Source organism: Aulonocara stuartgranti (assembly GCF_965226115.1).
Source record: "Aulonocara stuartgranti genome assembly, chromosome: 15".
NCBI lineage: Eukaryota > Metazoa > Chordata > Actinopteri > Cichliformes > Cichlidae > Aulonocara > Aulonocara stuartgranti.
In genome coordinates, this window is record NC_138951.1 from 29,196,617 (window position 1) to 29,219,110 (window position 22,494).

At 39.5% G+C, this 22,494-nt stretch overlaps 1 protein-coding gene across 3 annotated transcripts in view; it reads left to right on the forward strand.

The window, feature by feature from the left end:
* Positions 1-22,494, forward strand: part of cd2ap (CD2-associated protein) — a 107,337-nt gene that overhangs the window by 28,714 nt on the left and 56,129 nt on the right. For all 3 annotated transcript variants that reach the window (XM_082505325.1, XM_082505324.1, XM_082505326.1), the window contains exons 3-7: positions 11,283-11,451; positions 14,528-14,628; positions 15,415-15,544; positions 17,036-17,214; positions 18,675-18,762. In XM_082505325.1, coding sequence (XP_082361451.1) covers positions 11,283-11,451; positions 14,528-14,628; positions 15,415-15,544; positions 17,036-17,214; positions 18,675-18,762 — 667 coding nt within the window. The remainder of the gene's footprint in view (positions 1-11,282; positions 11,452-14,527; positions 14,629-15,414; positions 15,545-17,035; positions 17,215-18,674; positions 18,763-22,494) is intronic.

Consider the following 22,494-nt stretch of genomic DNA (forward strand, 5'->3'; position numbering starts at 1 on the left):
AGTTCAACACAGTGTCTCTGGTAAATCACAGTATTTCTGCTCTGTTGTACTATTTTTCTAAATCATAGTGTTTCTGTAATGCTTAAGTATTTTTGGCTAAATACATTCTTTCTGTTATCTTATATTATTTCTCCTAAATTCTTGTATTTTTGAGAAGTTATCATGTTTCTGGTAAGTTACAATATTTCTGCTAAGTTCTGGTATGCTATTGTATTTCTGCCAAGTATTATGTTTCCTCTAAGATATTGCAGTTCTGCTAAGTTATTCCATTTTAGCAAAGTTCCTTTGCTTCTGCAAAGTTTTTACAATTTCTGCAACTTTTCAGCCTTTTCAGCTAGTTTTTGCATACAGCTTCAGCTTTAAAGCATCCACACTGCATTTTCGCAGGAAATGCTAATTTTTCTAGTTAATATTACTTTGATGAATGATGTAAACATTTTAGAATAGAAAGGATAGAACTAAAGATCAGAAAGTGTTTACAGAATTCCTTTTGCGAAGTTAGATTTGTGTTTTGGAAAAGCAGAACCTTTTTATTGGAATAAAGGTTTAAAGGGGTAACTTGACCTGGTATCATTTTGATGGATTATTTTAGAGACATGAGCAATGTTCCCTCTAATTTTTCATGTGTCTGAGCGAACACACAAACTCCCTGAGCGGTCCCTTGGACCACTGTGAGCAACAGCAGACATGTGCACTGTGGTCACGCCAGCATTGAATCCATCCAAGTTACGTGGTTTATTAAAATAATCAAATTACAGCATTTATGATAGACTACTTTTAATTAACTGCTTTAGCCCACTTACAATGAAAATTAAAAAAAAATCTTGTTCATGACCTGTGTAGTATGTTAACTAGTGGTGCAACGGATCAAAAATCTCTCGGTTCAGATCGGATCACGGTTTTAAGTCACGGATCGGATACATTTTTGGATCAGCGAAAAAAGACAAAAATTTAACATTTACTTATTTACTTATTGAAGTATTTTTTGCCTGTTAAAAACATTCAACTCAAGACTCATTCCACGCACTTATAAAAAAAAATAAATTATGGTACAATATAGGGCAGTACAGGTCTTTGTATCTACCACTCAATTCAATTCAATTTTATTTATAAAGCGCCAAATCACAACAACAGTCGCCTCTAGGCACTTTATATTGTAAGGTAGACCCTATAATAATACATACCGCTCATTATATCGCACTCTGCTGTGATATAATGAGTTGTCACGGTCACGTAGCTTTCCGTTGCCCTGGAGGTCCACCCATTTGTAGTAGTTGGGGCAACAGTAGATGCCTGGGACAGTTCAGCCACGACTTAAATCTTTTCTAGCTCATACATGCTTGGATCTTGCCACTAAAGTGGACGCGAACACAAACGCATGGCATAAGCACGTTCATCATAGCTTAAGCCCCTTGTTTTGCACAACGGAATACAGCCTTCCATCTGCAGCTAAACACCCCAATAGCTTTTGTAATAGCTTTAGCCCGGTCGGATTGGGCAGCAAAGGGCTGCTTAAATACCGCAAACGCCTCTGCTCCTCCACTTAGACCGCTAGCGCTGGCCATAACTATCGCTTGACAGACCCACCACACGCACCATACACATACTTTTTTTTCTTCTTTTTCGAATCTTCGGATCACGTGCGTACCGAACCGTGGAGTGGGATCGGTTCGGATTACGGATCAACCGTGATCCATTGCACCACTAATGTTAACACTATTGGAAGTTTAAAAAAAACAAAAAAACAAAAAAAAAACACTTCAACTCCAATTTTGAAAACACAACTTTCTTTCTTTTTTTTTTCTTTTTTATAAAGCCCTGACTTGTATTATGAGTATGAGTCTGTGGTCTGGGAGAGCGTCATGTAACTCTGTAATAACCAATGTTGGGCAATTAATTATATAGTTACTTCTTCAACAAAGTAACTGAGTTATGCAAATTACGAAGTTTTTTTGCAGCTGTTTATCTAAAAATGCAGCCAAGGCGGTTTTTTAAATAAACATTTAAAACTATTTACAGAACAATCAGGTGTTCTGCATCAAATTTGATGCCACACAAATTATTTGTGCCACTTCAAAAATAATTTCTGTCCACTATGAGATAAAGGAGAACAACCTGATACCTGCAGGCCTGACAACAGGAGATGTATCACTCCTGTAACACCTGTAATATTCAGTAGTCGCCTCATTGTTCTGACACACACAACAAAACTATTGACCACACTACACACTAACAACACAAGATTTGCGCTAAACGTCGTAAATCGCTCACATCTCAAAACACCGCCGTCACTCCTAAAACTCCCCCCCTTTCCTAAACAACTAAATGCCATGTTGGCATATCATTTTTTGATTGGGCGACATGATACATTTTTCGACCAATAGGAAAGGGTGGGGGTTTTTTGGTTTTGTTTTTGCTCACAGGCGGCGAGTGCTTTCAAGCGCTTTCAAGCGCTTTCCTTATAAAACGCTGTTTTTACTGTTTCTTCCCGCAAATATAAACAACGATAGTATTCAGGAAGCAAACCAAACATTGCATATATTTTTATCATAACTCTGGTTTTACGTAGCCTATCAACACAATTTAAAAACTGGTATAAAGTCCACACTTTTTCCGTCAGTTGTTCCGTCTGTCCTGCTCACATATCTAATGGTTGTACACGTTGTCATTAACGTGGCTTCACTTCACATCAGCCACACTGCTTTGCTAGCTAAAACACTGGTGTCGGCACATAAGGACGCTGTCATAGCTTGTCAACGACGTTGATTAGCTGCATATATACGAATGTGAATCGCATTATTGCCTGGACTATGGGATAAGTTGGCATCGTTGTTATCCCATACGGGAGCAGCCAGTCACTTACTGACTAACACTGCAAAACAGAATTGTTTAAGTTTTAATTTCAATTCAGGTTAAAAAAAATTTTTTTCTTTTTTTTTGTGCGCAATGCAGATTTTCTGTGCGCAGAGACCGTGCCAGCAGTGTGCAATTGTGCACGTGCACAGCTTAGAGGGAACATTGGATGTGAGGTATCTTGTATTTAAAAGCACCTCTGTCTTCTCGTGTTACTTCTCTGTCTCTTATGTTAAGCACTTTGGTATACCGCTGGTTTTTAAATGTGCTCTATAAAAAAGTTTGTTGTTGTTGTACCTTATGTGTCTGGCCTTAGCCTCTAAGGAACAGATACCACTGAGCTGAAAGCATTGGTATCGACACTGCAATACTAATTTAAAGATTTGTAACCCTTACAAAGGTTCCTTTTTAGATGAAAAGATAAAAATAAGACTGAGTAGTACTTCAGTCTGTCACCAAACAATCTGATATAGAAACAAATGCAGAGGAGCAGTATCGGGATTGGGGTGTTGACTTTTTTTTTCCTTTTCTGGAGTGAAACTGGTTATTAAACTGTCGTCTGCAGAGCTGTGTCCGGTCTATGATGACCTTTCTTTGAGAGATAATTTTGTGCTGCTTTAACAGTGAAATGTAGGAACTGCCAATTGCAAAGTCATTCTTAAAGCGTAAACACTACTTCAAATCTAAAGCACACACTGATAACACAGTATAACCTGTATATAAAAGATACAATGTAACCAGTTTTTTCCAGCCTCAACCATTTTCCAAACCGTTTCTGTAACACAACAATACTTGTCTGTTAATTAGTGGTGTTTATCAGATAGTTGTAATACTGCAATATAAAATAGTATGTAGCCATAATATTTCTAAGATATTGCCAATGGGTCGAACACAGTTAAGTTGTCTAGTGAACAGCTAACTGTTATCTGGGCCTCCACTAGCAATCCTGTAACTCTAAACGGCTCTCCCTTGCCTTTAAGCCTTTTGACAGGATCAAAATTATCTTAAGGTAAATAATAAATTACAAAATGTACCCATCATACAACTGCTAATGGGGCCAGGGACTCTCCATGGAGGCTAAAACTTGGCTATAAAGATGCTTCGTAATGCAGTAAAACTAGACATTTTAATATAGAAATAAAGCAAAAGTGCTACATAGATAGCTTAAACAAATTGCCACATAATGATCTTACATTTTTTTGACTTGGGTTTTCACAGTGTAGTGTCTGGAAAGTTCCACTAATGTTAATTTATTACATTAATGTCGCATGATAATAGTAAAGCTCACTGAGTATTTCTCCAGTGGTCGGGTAAATCATTCCCACAGTTTGAATGAGCCAATGAATTTACAGCCACCAATAAACAAGTGCTGCTTAGTGCATTTGATAGCACAGCAACTTTCTGGCATTTTGGCAAAGATAAACTCAGAGGCGTTTAAAGAATGGTTGGAGAGCCAAGAGTATTGTTTTCTGCCCACCTACTATGTATTGGGATAACTTGCTTTTTGAGCCAATTTTTGGCACACTTTACATTGCTGAATCAAATTAGGGTGATCAGCCCGGATACAGTTGGTTTCCAATAGAGAATTTCCTATTGTGGCTTGTCATTATGAATGAGCTTGGACTGTGAACGATGAAAGTGGCCTCTGATTTAGCGAGGGCTTAAATTGGTTGATTAATGCTAGTGGTCAACCTTTTGCTGTTGGATTTGGGTGATGCTGCTACTAGTAGTAAATGGCCTGTATTTGTATAGCACTTTACTTAGTCCCTATGGACCCCAAAGCGCTTTACACTACATTCAGTCATTCACACATTCACACACAGCTAATTCACAGCTGTGGATTAGCCGTCAGTCAGCTCTGTGGTTTTAATGTAGCTCACTCACCTTTTATTACTTATTCGTGCTGTCTGCATCTGACTGCTTCTCCTTCTGCACAGCTAATGCACTGAAAATGAGTCCCTGAACTGCTGCCCTCTTCTCTCCTCTCCCCACCATCACACAATCCTATGTAGTGTAGAGCTGGGCGATATGAGATTTTTTTCATATCACGATATGTTTTTTTCATTTCAGGCGATAACGATATCTATCACGATATAAGCCAAATAACTATATTTGTAAGATTTAAATGTGCCATTGCTCACAAGTAAAATGTGAAATAATCAGCAGCTTGTTTTTATTTAAATATTTATTTCCCATAATAAGTTCAACAGGGTAGATGTACTTAAGGAACATGAGACTTTTTCAGATAAATAAAGGCAAATATTGCAAACTACACAAAAGGCAGCCGCTAAAGCGTTTAAGTTTCAAAATAGAACAAACGAAACAGACTAAACTGTCAATTCCACTTAGAAACAAAATATTAATTCTAAAAATAAATCTTAGTTTGTTTTACAGAAGAACAGACAAAACTGACTTTTGTCAATATCAAATAAACTGAGAACTAAAAGCAAATTCTCAATCTCTCCTTGCTGTATAGCTTAGCTTTTCAAACAGTTTTAACAGTTACTTCAGTCTGACAAAAGCCGAATGACGAATTAGCGCTTCCAGTCAGAGACTGAGGCTACGTACACGGGTATTTTTGAAAACGGAGATTTTTTGTTTTCGTTTTAAAAAATAATCCCGTCCACACATAAAGGCAGAAATGAAGGAAAACGCTGCTATGAACATGCCAAAGCAGCAGGTGGAGCTGGATTCCTAACCGTGCAGAAATGTTGGCCAATCAGAAGTCTAGAAGCCTCGGTGGGAAAAAGCAAACAAAGCTGGGGCATAGAAGCAGAACAGAGTCATATGTGTGGAGGGACAGTAACTGTGTGTATATGTAAGCATTTAAACACTGCAGAGAGTAGAATTAACAGTAACAGTATTGTAGAAATTCATTTCACCGAAACAATAACGTGGCGCACAATGTGACGCATGCACCAGTTTATTGTATTTCCAGACTTGCTTTCGGCACAATTTACAGTGCACGCTACTCTGTTTTTTGTCAGACATGAAATAGCCGAAATACCTTCACACTACGGAACTTCTTTGGCTCTTCCGTTCGACAATCTCTCCGGCATTGGAACCATCATCTGTTTTCTCTTCAGTCACGCTCGGTTGATTTTTCTAGTCGGCACACTCATTTCCTCCATTACGCGCTGGCTCCATTACCCGCTGGCTGCTTCCCAAACAAACACACGTGCGGCTTGGCACTTGTGCTGTACGTAACAAGTCACGCGACGTGACGCTGCGGCTGTGATTGTTTCGGCTCTGCGCTACTTAATTTGGATTGGCTGACCTTTTTTTATTTTTTTATTTTATTTTTTTAAGAGGACAAGAGCAGCGAGGTCTATCGCGATACATATCGTTATCGTTCTATCGCCCAGCTCTAATGTAGTGATAGGTAATCTGCTAATCAGCCTGGTCTAGTCACTGTGCTCAGGTATTTAATCCTCTATGGAGCCTGCTGGCTGTTGAACTTTGCTCCTTATGACATAACAGTGGTATGACTTATTGCATTTCTTCTTCCTCCTCCCTTTAATTGGAGTCATACTTGTGTGATCGGAGGGATGTGAAACTGAGGCATGGTAAGGAAGTTGGCTAAATGAAAGACTCTCACAATAATGGGAATGCTTTAAGGAATTTTGTAATTGATCATTTTTTGTGTATGGGTAGTGAAGGGTTTGGAAGCTTCTCTCTTCCAGTTATTCACTTTCTCCTGGTTTTACTGGTTTAAATGTTTCAGGCTCTGAAAGTGTTTGTGTTTTTGTAAATGGAATACAACTGTATGGTCTCAGACTTTTAGGTTACATTGTACTAGCTAGCTGATACCTATCTGTTGGCAGCTTCTCGCAGTATTAACTTTTTTGAAACTCATTGTCTTCATTGGGAAGGACTTATTGACAGTCAATTATGGTCACAAGTGTCTGTAACATTTACTGATAGCAATGGTTTCATTTTGGATAAATGCGTTAAGACTGTCTGATAATGAGCTGAAAGTCATTTAAATTCAGCTCATAGATTAAAAACACTGTTTTCCTGACACAAAAACGATTACTTACAACAAATAGACTCATTGATTCCTTTTTTTTCTTTTTAAAATGTTACCATAATCTATGAATTTCACAATCAGGAAATTCTTTTCTAGTTAAAATCAATCTATGCATTATTTTTGTTTTTAAGTCAATTGTATAAGGAAATGTAAAATATTTGTTGACAGTCTACAGCTGAGAATTAAAGTTCAAAATTCTATGTACACTCATCACAGGCATGAATGCCATGGAAATTTTGGGCTTTCAATGACCTTCGCAGTGGGTTCACAGCTTAGAATTTATTTATTGCAGAGGGTCAAATATATACTTAAATCCCAGTAATATTTGGTTTAATGTCCCTTTGCAAGTTGCAACTTGATCAGATGCCATCGGCAAGCTTTTGACACAATGCTGGTTGGATATTTGACTACACGTTTTGGGAAAAATTAACGCAGTTCATTTAAATTGGTTGGTTTGGTGGCATAGGAATATTCAATAGGATTGAGGTTGGGGCTTTTGGACAGCCATTTCAAAGGCATTTTCTAACAACTGCAAGATTATCCGTTGGACACAACTGGACATAAGTAAATGTTTGTTTGGGTCTTCTTGTTGACTTTGGAAAACTGTCATCCTCAGATGAGAGGAAATTGGTTTGCATATTGAGTAAGCTTTTCATAGCCATGGGCTGAGGGTTGCCATCCAGGAAGGAAGACTCTACTCCAAAATCAACAATTTGCAATTTCCCACATAGACAGACAAATGCCTTCTCGAGAAATGTTTTATATTCAGACAGGACAAAGATTGAGCTATTTGGAAACAATGATAGGAGGGTTTCAGACCTAAGAACACTGTACTTACTGTCAAGCATGGAGGTGGTAGGATTATGCTCTCGGACTGTTTTGCTTTGCACAGAGTGGATGGAATAATGGAGGACTACCTTCCAATTCTTCAACTTTGCTTGAAATTAACAGAGGGGTGGTTGAAACTTGTACATAACTGGGACATTCCAACACATCAATGATTCCAAACGCATGTCAAAACTGGTTTCTGGAATCATCTTCCCAAGGCCCCGACCTCAACCTTTTTCAACATTTGCGTCCTATACTTACAAATTGGGGTCCAGGCCTCCAATTTAATTGAGTGCAGCCAAGGAGAGTGCTCAGATATCCAGCCAGAATTGTGTCAGAAACTTGATGCTTAGCAAAAGCCTTTGGTCAAACTAAATATTTGTGTGGATGTATGCATATTACCAAATCTATGTATAATGTTGAATGGACTGTACTTTTATAGCACTTTTCTACTCTCTACTCGATTTCTGCTACATGCTTCATTCACCCATTCACACATTTATACCAGCACTTCCTTTTAAGCCCGGATGTGTCCTTGAATTGACACATGCACTCACACAATGATTGATTGGGACAACCTAGGGTTTAGTATTTTGAAGTATACTTGGCCATGCAAGACTATGGGAGCCGGAGATCAAACCATCGACCTTCTGATTTGATTGTCTACCTCCTGAGCCACAGCCACCCAATAATTGTGACCCTTTGTGGATTAGAAAAAATCCTAAATAAATTCAAACTTGTGCACTCAGTGCAGCATCTGTAAGAGTTGTTGAGTAGACGAAAGTGCACAGAGACAGCTGCTTGGATGGCTGATTTTGCTGGAGGAAGATGTTTGTTCATACAGTGAATGTAAAAAAAAAAAAAAAAAAAAACCCTCAAATTAATACTCTGGCTGTGTGAGGTCAAATATTTTAAGTTCTCAGCAGAGGTCAGAGGAGAGGTGTTGTTGAAGCAGCGTACATCGTGTTCATTTCTTCCATTTGTCATATCTCAGCTTGCTGGAGCTGAAACTTTTTTAAAAATGTATATATATTTTGAGGCAGACACACAGCTGGGCTTCCTCTTCTGCAGAATAGTAAAGTGAGTGTCTGTGCACCAGGAAGCATGTGGTGAACTGTTCACTCTTTAACCAGCACAGCTTTAAAGTCCTGTGGGGTGGCGGTCTCCAGATCAGTCCCACCAAGGACAGTCCAAACTCCTCCGAACAGTTAAGTTGCTTTCATTTATGTTAAATGTGGGAAGTTGGTGCATTGAAGCTTTGATGAACTTTAAAAGTGTGATCACACTTAAGCTTCTGTTGCGGGGGTTTTTCTGTGAAAGACTCATTGGTTCAAATTTAAGCACCAAGAGAGAAGAGGAAAAACAGAATTGTTTTCATCAACCGCAGCGCAGAGTCAAATTTTGCAATAATTTAGTCCTCTGTTTGTATTTGCTGCACAATCAACTGGCCTGACATACTTCATGCACAGACTCGATTATATAGAGAAGCTGTGACTGGTGCCCTGCTTTTTAATGCTTTAAAGTTTTAACTTTACTAAGTGTTTGGGAATTGAGCTGCTTTTGGATCCGCTACCTCCTCTCTGCGTTTCTATGCTGGCTTCAGTTTTAAGGCCCAGATGCTGTCATTTGAAATAATGCCACCTGTACACACACTAAGAGGTGGATCAGAGATTCAGTATGCTTTAGTAAAACAAAAGTCTTTGTTGGTGCATTTGTTGTTGGTGTAGTAGTAGTTGTTTGGTGATGATCTGCAGTTGTTGTTAAAACGTTCTGACTCGTTACCAGTTTACACCTCAGTACTTCTTGCGATAAATGGTACAATACATTGAAAACTCTAAGCAATGTTACTCAGCATGCTGGCTAGTGTCCCTTCATCTGTGCACTCGTGACAGTATTTAGTGAAGGTGTGACCGGGACTTCGTGCTGTTGTCAGGGAATTTCCCAGGCAGGCAGAATGTGGCAGCTGTTTTATAGCCCGACTGTGTGGCGTGGTTGGGATCATTAGCAATTGCTACATTCAGCTGTAAGTAGTACAGTCTTACTTTGCAGGCTGATACTGGTTTCCATACTTATGGTTTCACGTTGAACATTTTAGATTACGTTTCAGTTCCCCTTATGTTGTGTGAAACTGACACACTGTTTTTTGTTTGTTTTTTTTCTTCTTTTATTTCCACCTAATGGAACCTAATGTCTTATTGTCCCTTTCGGTGACACTGGAACTGTCTCAGCCGCTTTCATCCTGCGTGGCTCACATCCATGGGTTCTGTATGTTGAGAGTTTTTCAGAACACATTCAGAAGCTGTTTAAATGGCCAAACTGTGAAATTTTTTTTATTTTTTATTTTTTTGCTGCAGTAAGAAGGAGAAGAAAAGAAATTAAGAGAATTCCATTGAGTTCAGATTTTAAACTTCTATTTTAGTAAATAAAATCTTGGCCATGAGTACATTTCCATTTGATTCTCTCTCTCTCTCTCTCTCTCTCAAAATCGTTTGAAGCTTTGTAAAATCACATAAGATGCAGGAATAAGTAGTAGGATTTAAGAGTGTAATAATGGACTGAAACAGAAGATGGCAGCATATATTACTGCATAATATTTATGCATACAAATAACCAAACATCATGGCAAGCTGTGTAGCCACACAATGCACAATTGCATCAAACTGACATTGAGGTATGTCAATTTGTAGTGTTGCTCCATGGTGCAGCCACGACACCGTAGCAAAGTTTACACACTATGTCTACTTAATCCACGTCTGACTCTGCAAACCCATAATGTTTCCACACCACTGAAGTCGTTTTATCTCTCTTTTCAACCAACGGCATTCTTTCTTTAGCAGCCATTATCCTATTCTCTCTAAATAACTTCTACTTAGCTTTCCGAGCTTCCCTCGAGTCCTCTTTATTGTTGTGATGTGTGTTCGAAACGCAGAGAGGCGCGCTTGATTTGCCACACGGAGCAGCGCGAGAGTAAAGCACGAGGGAGGTGCTAATAATCGGCTCAGTCATTTTTAATGATCGTTGAAAGCCGAGATCGTAATTTAGATTAAAATTTGATTAATTGAGCAGCCCTACTTCCTTCATATTTTTTTTTCCTGATGGCTGCTCCTTGTAAAGTTGTAAACTGATTTGAATAGAACATGGGTGGCACATCTGTGAGGAGATCATATTAGCAATGCCTGCTTCCAATAGCAGGAAAAAAAACTGTGTGAAACTATGTGTTTGACCTGAGGTCTTGTCTCACAGGATTTACTTGTTCATATGCGGACCTCATTATTTGAAACTTTGGCCATCTACAACAACAATGTCTACCAACGTAACAACATTTATGTAACAGGAAATGAAGAAAAGCTCAAGAAGTTCCGTTTAATAAACAGTGGATTGTTGTAAAATTCATAAGCAGACACCTACAAAATGGCTTCAGTTTGTTGATCTCTAAGTAGTGAAGTACTAGATTATTGCTTAAACTTGGTGTGAAGAAATGCTTCCCACTTACTACCAGCTGCCTGGTGTGTGATTGTTACTCATTTATGTATATATGTATGTATGTATGTGTTTGTATATGTATTCATAGGAACTGAAAAAGGACCCTAAAGAGGGCAGTCAAACAGCAGATGAGCCAAAGGAAGAGCAGCCTCAGAAGAGAGAGAAGGTGGGGAACGTGGCCGGCCTGGTCCAGAGAATAAGCACTCTTGGCATCCCGACCGGTGCCTTCCAGCCACCAGTGCCCGCAGCTTCAAAGAGTAAGGAGCCCGAGTTTGGTGTTTGAATGTTTGGAGGGAATGAGACTTTAAAGTGCTTGGTGTCCAGGACGTGGACTTCTGGTAAAACTTGTTCATGTAGCATCTGGCAGGTTAAGAGAAGTTGATGCTTCCTTTTATTATTTCAGCTGTACGTTCCACATCTTCACCGTGTCTCGTTTCGCTCAGAGGTCTTTAACTGAATACAGATCTTTGTCTTCTGCATGTATCTATCTATTCTTCTGAGTGGAGAGCTCAAAGTGTCCATGTTACAGTAGAGCTGGGCGATATGAGATTTTTTCATATCACGATATGTTTTTTTCATTTCAGGCGATAACGATATCTATCACGATATAAGCCAAATAACTATATTTGTAAGATTTAAATGTGCCGTTGCTCACAAGTAAAATGTGAAATAATCAGCAGCTTGTTTTTATTTAAATATTTATTTCCCATAATAAGTTCAACAGGGTAGATGTACTTAAGGAACATGAGACTTTTTCAGATAAATAAAGGCAAATATTGCAAACTACACAAAAGGCAGCCGCTAAAGCGTTTAAGTTTCAAAATAGAACAAATGAAACAGACTACTAAATTGTCAATTCCACTTAGAAACAAAGTATTAATTCTAAAAATAAATCTTAGTTTGTTTTGCAGAAGAACAGACAAAACTGACTAACTTTTGTCAGTATCAAATAAACTGAGAACTAAAAGGAAATTCTCAATCTCTCCTTGTTGTATAGCTTAGTTTTTCAAACAGTTTTAACTGTTACTTTAGTCTGACAAAAGCCGAATGACGAATTAGCGCTTCCAGTCAGAGACTGAGGCTACGTCCACACGTACACGGGTATTTTTGAAAACGGAGATTTTCCGTTTTTGTTTTAAAAAATAATCCCGTCCACACATAAAGGCAGAAATGAAGGAAAACGCTGCTATGAACATGCCAAAGCAGCAGGTGGCGCTAGATTCCTAACCGTGCAGAAATGTTGGCCAATCAGAAGTCTAGAAGCCTCGGTGGGAAAAAGTAAACCAAGCTGGGGCATAGAAGCAGAACAGAGTCGTATGTGTGGAGGGACAGTAACTGTGTGTATAAGTAAGCATTTAAACACTGCAGAGAGTAGAATTAACAGTAACAGTATTGTAGAAATTCATTTCACCGAAACAATAACGTGGCGCACAGTGTGACGCATGCACCAGTTTATTGTATTTCCAGACTTGCTTTCGGCACAATTTACAGTGCACGCTACTCTGTTTTTTGTCAGACATGAAATAGCCGAAATACCTTCACACTACGGAACTTCTTTGGCTCTTCCGTTCGACAATCTCTCCGGCATTGGAACCATCATCTGTTTTCTCTTCGGTCACGCTCGGTTGATTTTTCTAGTCGGCACACTCATTTCCTCCATTACGCGCTGGCTCCATTACCCGCTGGCTGCTTCCCAAACAAACACACGTGCGGCTTGGCACTTGTGCTGTACGTAACAAGTCACGCGACGTGACGCTGATGGTTCGGCTCTGCGCTACTTAATTTGGATCGGCTGACCTTTTTTTTAAGAGGACAAGAGCGGCGATAGCTTAATTTCTCTATCGAGTAAAAGTCATATCGCGATACATATCGTTATCGTTCTATCGCCCAGCTCTATGTTACAGGCAGGTAAAGGCAGCCTCAGAGCACTAAGAAGAGACTGCGTCGATGCATCCACCTGTTTAGGTCATTCTTTCAAAAAGGCCCTGAGACACTGATATTGAAAACCTTGAAGTAGTTTAAGTAAAGCTGAAATGCTTGTGCCAGCTGACCCATCAAGGTTTCATTTACTGAGTGGTGAATTAAAATGAATTAGAAACAAGCGTAGAGCTCAATCTATTTCCACTTTTTTGTTCTTATTCCGATTTTGATTTATTATAAATTGAAAAACTGTAATAGAAAATAAATCTGTATTCTTTGGGTTCTTTTTGTGACAGAGGGTTGTTTATGTTGTTGGAGTTTATATTGTGCTGCTTGTAGTCCTTGTCCTGCTCTGCAACCACAGTGAACTCAGTGTAACGACATATGAGCCAGAGGGAGATGGCATGCATGGCCTAACTGAATTCATGATATTATTCAGTGTCCAACCACATCGAGCTACACAGAGCAGGCAGGGAGAGCACGAGGTCAGAAAGTAATGTGGTAGAGAATAGGATAGACCCACCTTCTGATTGAGTTGACTAGCTGAGTGTGCCATATCCTTTGGGTTCTCAGTTCTCAGTATGATCCTCCCCTTGTCACGCCTGGAGAAGATGGAGAAGGCTCCAGCTTTAAAAAATAAAACCCAGTGTGTGAGGTCACAGTTGCTACATTGTCTTTGATATACAGTCTTTGGGCTTTATAGTTTTGATACTTTTTGTGATGCCAAGAACACAAATTCATATGAGCTTGACTGATTTCTTTATCCATGGTTGGTTGTTATTAGCCAATATTGGCTGTTTGCTGAGCCGCATTTATAACATATAAATGATGTCACAAACACAGAAGACAGTTGGGCAAGAGTGTAAACAAGTAAATAAAAGCAGAACAAACAAATACAACCGTTATGAGGATAGTCTCATATAAAATATTGGCCAATGTACTGGACTATTTGAATCAATGATTACTTGGTATCTTAAAAGACAGTTAAATGTGTAATCATAAACGGTAATTTAAACTCTAAAATGTTGCATACTGTCAGTAAGTTGGTTAAACCATTCGTTTATTAAATAAAGGCTAATGCTACTAGCAGCACCTTTCTATTAGAAGTGATATTTTCTAGGAAAAAAATGAGAATTCTAAGGTTGATTAAAAACATTTCACTAAATGACCTATGTGAATATCCATATTCTTTGAATATTCTGCACAGCTCTGCTTGATCAATAGGGCGGGGCTACTTCATGCTGTATGATCACCTTGTAGAAGAGTTTCTTATGAGCGAGCTTTTCATTAAAGGCCATCCCACTGGCTGGATCCATGCCTTTGTTGCTTTCCTGCATCGCTTACTTTTACGTTGCAGACATGCAGGTTTACAAACAGCAAACGCAGGTCTGCTTTTTTTCTTCTTCTTCTCAGAGCCTAAGAAGAGACAGTGCAAGGTGCTATTTGAGTATCAACCGCAGAACGAAGACGAGCTGGAGCTGAAAGTTGGAAACATCGTAGAGATCACTGAAGAGGTACTGTGAAAAACCAGGCCCCATTGTCAAAGGAGCTTGCAAAGAAAAGCGTCTGGACTTCTTTAAGTTACTTGAAGACGTTTCACCTCTCATCCGAGAAGCTTCTTCAGTTCTAAGGTCAAATGATGGAGAGTCCCAGATATAAACCTAGTGGGAGTATCCCCCCACAGAGGGACAAAAGGACCCCCTGATGATCCTCTAATCGCCTGAGCCAAGGTGTGAAACTGGGTGTGGGTCCCAATCAGCCAGAGTTTCGGGTGAGTTCATTGTGAAACCTGGCCCCACCTTATCATGCGAATTCCTGGGATCAGATGGCCCAGGATGTGAGTGGGCGTTAAGGCGTCTGGGAAGGGATCTCAAAACTGGATTATAGATGGCAGAGAGTTGGTGTCGTAAACCACCGCCTCTGTTCAAAGATGGTTGCTCACAGTGAGAGGTGAAACGTCTTCAAGTAACTTAAAGAAGTCCAGACGCTTTTCTTTGCAAGCTCCTTTGACTACGAGGACCTGGATGACTGAGAACCTTCACAGACACCAGGCCCCATTGAAGATATTTTTTAGTCTAACTGCTTCCTTGTGTATAGGTGTAGTGTTACATGAATGTTATGGTTTTGCAGTGCAGACACGTTTTGGCAAGTGAGAGATGTCAGTGGTTGTGCTGTGGGAAAAGTTTTTCACTTTTCCTTTGGACCTTTCTTGTTGCCCTCATGGCATCAGAATGTTCTGACTGAACCTCTCAATCTCTCTACACAATCAGGACTGATTGCTTTATTTGACATGTGCACAGGTAGAAGAGGGCTGGTGGAGCGGCACCTTGAACGGTAAATCAGGCATTTTTCCCTCCAACTTTGTCAAAGAGCTGGAGCCCATGGGAGACATCGGAGAGTCCAATGACACCAGCAGAGCAGATGACACTGGTAAAAATTTAAAAAAAGGGTGCAGCTGAATTTAAAAACATTTGGATTTGAATTTACTAACTTTGTGTAATTTGTCTTTAGTCAGTGTGCTAATCATTTAATAAACCATAAATACCACTTATACAATAGTGTTTATGGAGAAATACCTCAGAGCTGTGGAGGTAGGAGTGTGATATGATTTTAACCACAATAAAATGATCAGAGAAAGTTGGAAGCAACAGGAGATCACTCGGTTTTCACTGTTTTGCACACTGCTACACAGCAAAACACACCGAAGTGTAATGATCCCAGCAGTGAATGAAGGGGCCGTAAAGAAACCAACCAAACAGCTGGCCATCAGCAAACATTCATCAGACACAGTGAACACTGCTAGTTATTTTCTAAATCTAGAGCTTGTTAGTTAAGCTGTGTTGTTTCTGTATTTAAAGGTCATTACTCCATTGTTAGTAGAATTAAGTGCAATTAATGAAGCCGTTCAGTTTAGAATGCAGTCCGTCTGAAACAAGCCTCAACAAGCCAGTAGGCTAAGTTGTTTAGTCTACAGCTGCATGTTTTTAAGCCTTCTGCCCGGTTCTTCTATGACTGAGAGATACAGAAGCTCTTTTAAAAAAAAGTCAATTTAGGATCCACAGATTGATGGCAGTCAGTAGTAAACAAGTATTTCATATGAGAGCGTATTGGAGGAAAGTTCTATCAGTCAGAGTGTGTGTGTGTGTGTGTGTGTGTGTACTGTAGGACAATGAGAGCAGAGTCAACACGTTTTTTATGAAACTATAAAAGCCAGATATGTTGTGTAGCTAAACCACAGCTAGCTGGGTGACTACCTTTTATGTTGATTGTCACTGTGAAAGGTAAATCTTTGCATTACTGACAGAGCTGCTTAGCTCAACTATCAACACCATTTCATATTGTACAGAATTTAGTAACATGGATCATGTTAGCTGCTGAAGTAATTTGGCAAGCTGATAAACTAGCATTTCTACCGGGATATGACTTTGCTAGTGATAACGTTAGCAATGAAACCGAACAAATGACTATCCAGCTAGCTATGACTGATCTACACTGCATGCAATTGTTAGATTTGTGACCAGAGAACAGAGAAGAGGTCAGGACCAGTTTTAATCTGAACACTTCCTAAATGAATCATGCTCAGCTGAGACTGATTTTAATCTTCCCTGGCTTTGGATTAGACCATTGATGGATATTTTTGTTTTTATGGTACCGCTTGTCATAGGTGCTTAATTCACTATGAAAGTTGAATGAAAACAGCATTTCCTTGACTTTGTAACTAAGAATTTCACTTTAAAAGTATTATTATTGTGATGGTCAAGCAGAAGCCCCACTATGATTTGAGATGGAATACCCTGTTTAAGAAGTAAATCACAGTTGCAGCACTGACTGTCGGCTGAAAACAGACTCTTCTGGTGTCTTATAAAGTACTACAGTAATAGTAAAATGAACCCCTGTTAACTCAAACTCTGTCTCAATCAGATGGAAATGGAGCGGAAAGCATTGGCACACCCACCTCACCATTGCCCACTCCGGGGAACGGAGGCATTGCCCAGCCCAAGAAGATCAAAGGAGTCGGCTTCGGAGATATTTTCAAAGATGCTTCTTACAAAAAACGGCACTCAGTGCAAACCCCTGACAAAGAGGAGAAGAACGAAAACGTAAGTGCGATTTACACCACAGTAATGGCAGACATCAGGCAAAAGCTCCTTGCCATAAATCGAGCTGCCACACGTTTCTCCCCCCCATTTTTCCTGCAGTTATAGAAATCACGATATTGTGGATTTCCTTGTATCAAGCATCACAGAATGAGTGTTTGATTAATACCATGCATTACTGAGGGCAGTGTGTCATAATATTATTGTGACATGACAGGATTGTATCTAAGTGGTTTAGTTTTGTATCCTTATGTTATTTGACTTCGTTCTGGTAACCATATCGTAACAACATCAAATCCTTATATTACTGCGATAATATCACATCTTGATATTGTGACAGTATTGTACTGTAATAGTATCATGTCTTATTGTGATAGTATCATGTTGTCACAATATTCTATCCTAAAAGTATCACATTGTGAAAATATTGTGTCATATCTTGACAACATCAGGCCATGATAGGATTATATTAGGACAGTATTATTACATGATCTTAGTGTGCTGTATGTTTCTGTTGGTTGACACCCCATGTGTGATTCAAGTCATATCTGTAATGATTATTTTTATGTTAGCTTGTCAGCTCTTCTGTTCAGTCTGACACTCATGAGGCTCATATATTACTGTGGACACTGAAGGACCATACCTACATTAATGTTTATTTTAATGAACACACTTGTTGCTATCATCACAGTAAGTCCAAGCCGGAACTTTCACCTTCACCTGTCAAGTATAATTTTCTCAAATATGGAAAGAGTAAATCCCAGCCTGCTCCTGATAAACAACTCGATGCATAAGCTCAGTGAATAATTAGTATAGCTTTTATTGTTTTTCTGAAACTTTGCCTCTCTCTCTCTCTTCTTCACAACAGCTTTCACACTCTGTCTTTATCACTAGCTCAGCTTCCCCCACTCTCCTCCACTCCTTACATACCACCACATTTCACATGTTCTCCCACAGTCTTCTTCACAGCTTCAGGTATCTTCATGTGACCTTCATCATCCCTCAAACACTACTGTCTGACTTTGACTTATTGCACCTTTTAGGGACACCCCCCCCCCCCCCGACCCGACCCGACCCGACCCGGCCCGGCCCGACTCAAATAAACCCCCAAAACCTTAAAAACTGATTCATACCTATTCCTTTTAGCACCTCATTGTTGCTGGCATTCAAACATTTCTCAGGATTCTTTATCCTCATGCTCTGTTTTTCTTGCCTGTGACTGAAGCACTTGTCATTCTTCTTTCCTGCTGCGTCCTATGATCCGTAACTATTAATCTCATAATTAGCAACACAGTCCATCCGATGTCCTTTAAAAAAAAAAAAGAAAAAAAAAGAAAGAAAGCTGTTTGGATTATTCCACTCATTTCAGTTCAGACACACTGTTCAACAGACAACGCGCCTCCAAACACTGTCCACTCATGTCTGATAAATCATTCCCATCTGTATGGTTTGCTTCATTTTAGCCAATCCCATCAATACCCCTTGCTGCAAAGCCCGCCCCTCCCAACACGACAGATTCACAGAAAGCAGATGGAGACAGCAAAGCCAAAGGTAACACACTACAAACATACTTCAGGTGCATTAGTGTAATTTCTGTCACCAGTCTATAGATCTGTATGAGAGTGATGTTTGTCTTTTTGTTTATCTTTTTGTGAGATTTATTGATTTTAAATACTGAAAACCTTGGTTCAAAACAGTCTACAGAGTGGAATTGCAAGCCTTAAAATGTACTGTAAAATCTGAAGTGTGATCTACATGCATCCCTTTTCTGCTAAGGGGTATTGATTATGGAGGAGTATGGAGCAGCACTGACCAATTAGCTGCCACCATGCAAAAAAGAGTCACCTGTGCGTGTTTATATTAATGAACCTAAATGAAGCATTAGTGCATTACTGGTGATGTTGTTAAAGCGTTCAGCATATCGGTGAGCTACTGATATTTTGGTGGATCTGATGCAGCTTTGCATTTGTTGACAAGATGTAGTTGGAACTATTTCCCACATGCAGTAACCCTCTGTAGATTATTTCAGAAAATTAACAAGCAGCAAACCTGCAACAAATCTGGTAGAGGTGAGTTTTTCTCGGTGGCAGTGGGTTCTTAACTTTCTACAAAAAGGACTATGTGAAATGAATCTAAGTGTACATCATTAAGCCCAGAGTAAACCTGGCCACGTGCAGTACCTGATAGATGTACTAGTCTGCCCCCCAGTGTAGTATTTAGGCCACAGCTGTCCCACATTAACAGTATTGGTAAGAAATCCCTTTTATGCTTCTGTCATGGTCAATCCACCAGTATGCACAGGTGCTTTCATCTGAATTTTTTTAATGCTAAAATATAATAATAAGTATTAGTATTATTATTATCCATGAATTTACAGAGTAAATAATGAAGCACATGATTATTTTTTGATTCAGATGCCAAATTAGCTATTTGCTTGCATTCTTGGACAGAAAGTATAGCCTTTTTGTTTGAATATTCTGTTTGATTAAATGTACTGAAGCTTTAAGTACTAGACACAGAAGGATCAGATCAGTTGTCGGTTCATATAACAATAAGACAATGACCCAAGCAGGCTTCAAAGCTGTGCAGAGACCCAGAAGAAGGAATCTGGAGTGCTGGAACTGATGGGCCAACCAGGTCAAAGTCCGGACTATTAAACAAATCTGGAATTTAGTGGATTCAAAGATAATCAGACAGCTAACCTATGGGATCTAATAAAAGAAACTGTCAAAGTGCATAAAAACAATGCCAGAATACCAGATGTTATCAAGGCCAGAGGAGGTTGCATGAAAATATTTCTATGGTCACACTGTGTGAATAAGGACCATGTTAATTGCCCAAAAATGTCAAAATAGTGTCTATAGTTTTAAACACGTTTTTGGCATTTTTCTAAAATATTTGTGTGTCTAATAAACGTGTTAAATGGTAAATAGTCATGTTGTTTTACAACACTCAAAGCACATTCTATAACATTCATAAGCACTTTTTCTACATGTCAGTGCTTTCTGTCCAATGTTCACACATTTACACTTGGTAGTTTAAGAATATAATCCACCCACTGTTATCATCTTCAATGCCCTGTACCAACATAGAGCAGAGCAGCTATCTGAATACTACTCCAACAGAGGTCGATTATTTTGTTAATAATTTTACCTCCTCACTACGTACGACTAACTCCTAAGCTGAAGAGGAAATGGCGTATCACAAATTTAGAGGATCATCATTTAGCCTGGAGAAATAGTTTGTTGCTTTATAAGAAAGCCCTCCACAAAGCCAGAACATCTTACTATTTGTCACTGATTAAAGAAAATAAGAACAACCCCAGGTTTCTCTTCAGCACTGTAGCCAGGCTGACAAAAAGTCAGAGCTCTTTTGAGCCAACCATCCCTTTAACGTTAACTAGTAATGACTTCATGAACTTCTTCACAAATAAAATTTTTATCATTAGAGAAAAAAAATTACCAATAATCATCCCACAGATGTAATATTATCTACAGCTACTCTTAGTACCATTGATGTTAAGTTAGACACTTTTTCTCCAATTGATCTTTCTGAGTTAACTTCAATAATTACTTCCTCCAAACCATCGTGTCTTTTAGACCCCATTCCTACAAAACTGCTCAAAGAAGTCCTGCCATTAATTAATTCTTCGATCTTAAATATGATCAACCTATCTCTAATAATCGGCTATGTACCACAGGCCTTCAAGCTAGCTGTAGTTAAACCTTTACTCAAAAAGCCATCTCTAGACCCAGCAGTCTTAGCTAATTATAGGCCAATCTCCAACCTTCCTTTCATATCAAAAATCCTTGAAAGAGTAGTTGTCAAACAGCTAACTGATCATCTGGCTTATTTGAAGAGTTTCAGTCAGGTTTCAGAGTTCATCACAGCACAGAAACAGCTTTAGTGAAGGTTACAAATGATCTTCTTATGGCCTCTGACAGTGGACTCGTCTAGCAGGACAAGCACAGAGATCTTAGTGCAGCACTCGATACTGTCGACCATAATATCCTATTAGAGAGATTAGAACATGCTGTAGGTATTACAGGTACTGTGCTGCAGTGGTTTGTATCATATCTATCTAATAGACTCCAATTTGTGCATGTAAATGGAGAGTCCTCTTCACACACTGAGGTTAATTATGGAGTTCCACAGGGTTCAGTGCTAGGACCAATTCTGTTTACACTATACAGTGGGGCAAAAAAGTATTTAGTCAGCCACCGATTGTGCAAGTTCCCCCACCTAAAATGATGACAGAGGTCAGTAATTTGCACCAGAGGTACACTTCAATTGTGAGAGACAAAATGTGAACAAAAATCCATGAATCCACATGGTAGGATTTGTAAAGAATTTATTCGTAAATCAGGGTGGAAAATAAGTATTTGGTCAATAACAAAAATACAACTCAATACTTTGTAACATAACCTTTGTTGGCAATAACAGAGGTCAAACGTTTACTATAGGTCTTTACCAGGTTTGCACACACAGTAGCTGGTATTTTGGCCCATTCCTCCATGCAGATCTTCTCGAGAGCAGTGATGTTTTGGGGCTGTCGCCGAGCAACACGGACTTTCAACTCCCGCCACAGATTTTCTATGGGGTTGAGGTCTGGAGACTGGCTAGGCCACTCCAGGACTTTCAAATGCTTCTTACGGAGCCACTCCTTTGTTGCCCGGGCGGTGTGTTTTGGATCATTGTCATGTTGGAAGACCCAGCCTCGTTTCATCTTCAAAGTTCTCACTGATGGAAGGAGGTTTTGGCTCAAAATCTCACGATACATGGCCCCATTCATTCTGTCCTTAACAAGGATCAGTCGTTCTGTCCCCTTGGCAGAAAAACAGCCCCATAGCATGATGTTTCCACCCCCATGCTTCACAGTAGGTATGGTGTTCTTGGGATGCAACTCAGTATTCTTCTTCCTCCAAACACGACGAGTTGAGTTTATACCAAAAAGTTCTACTTTGGTTTCATCTGACCACATGACATTCTCCCAATCCTCTGCTGTATCATCCATGTGCTCTCTGGCAAACTTCAGACGGGCCTGGACATGCACTGGCTTCAGCAGTGGAACACGTCTGGCACTGCGGGATTTGATTCCCTGCCGTTGTAGTGTGTTACTGATGGTGACCTTTGTTACTTTGGTCCCAGCTCTCTGCAGGTCATTCACCAGGTCCCCCCGTGTGGTTCTGGGATCTTTGCTCACCGTTCTCATGATCATTTTGACCCCACGGGATGAGATCTTGCTTGGAGCCCCAGATCGAGGGAGATTATCAGTGGTCTTGT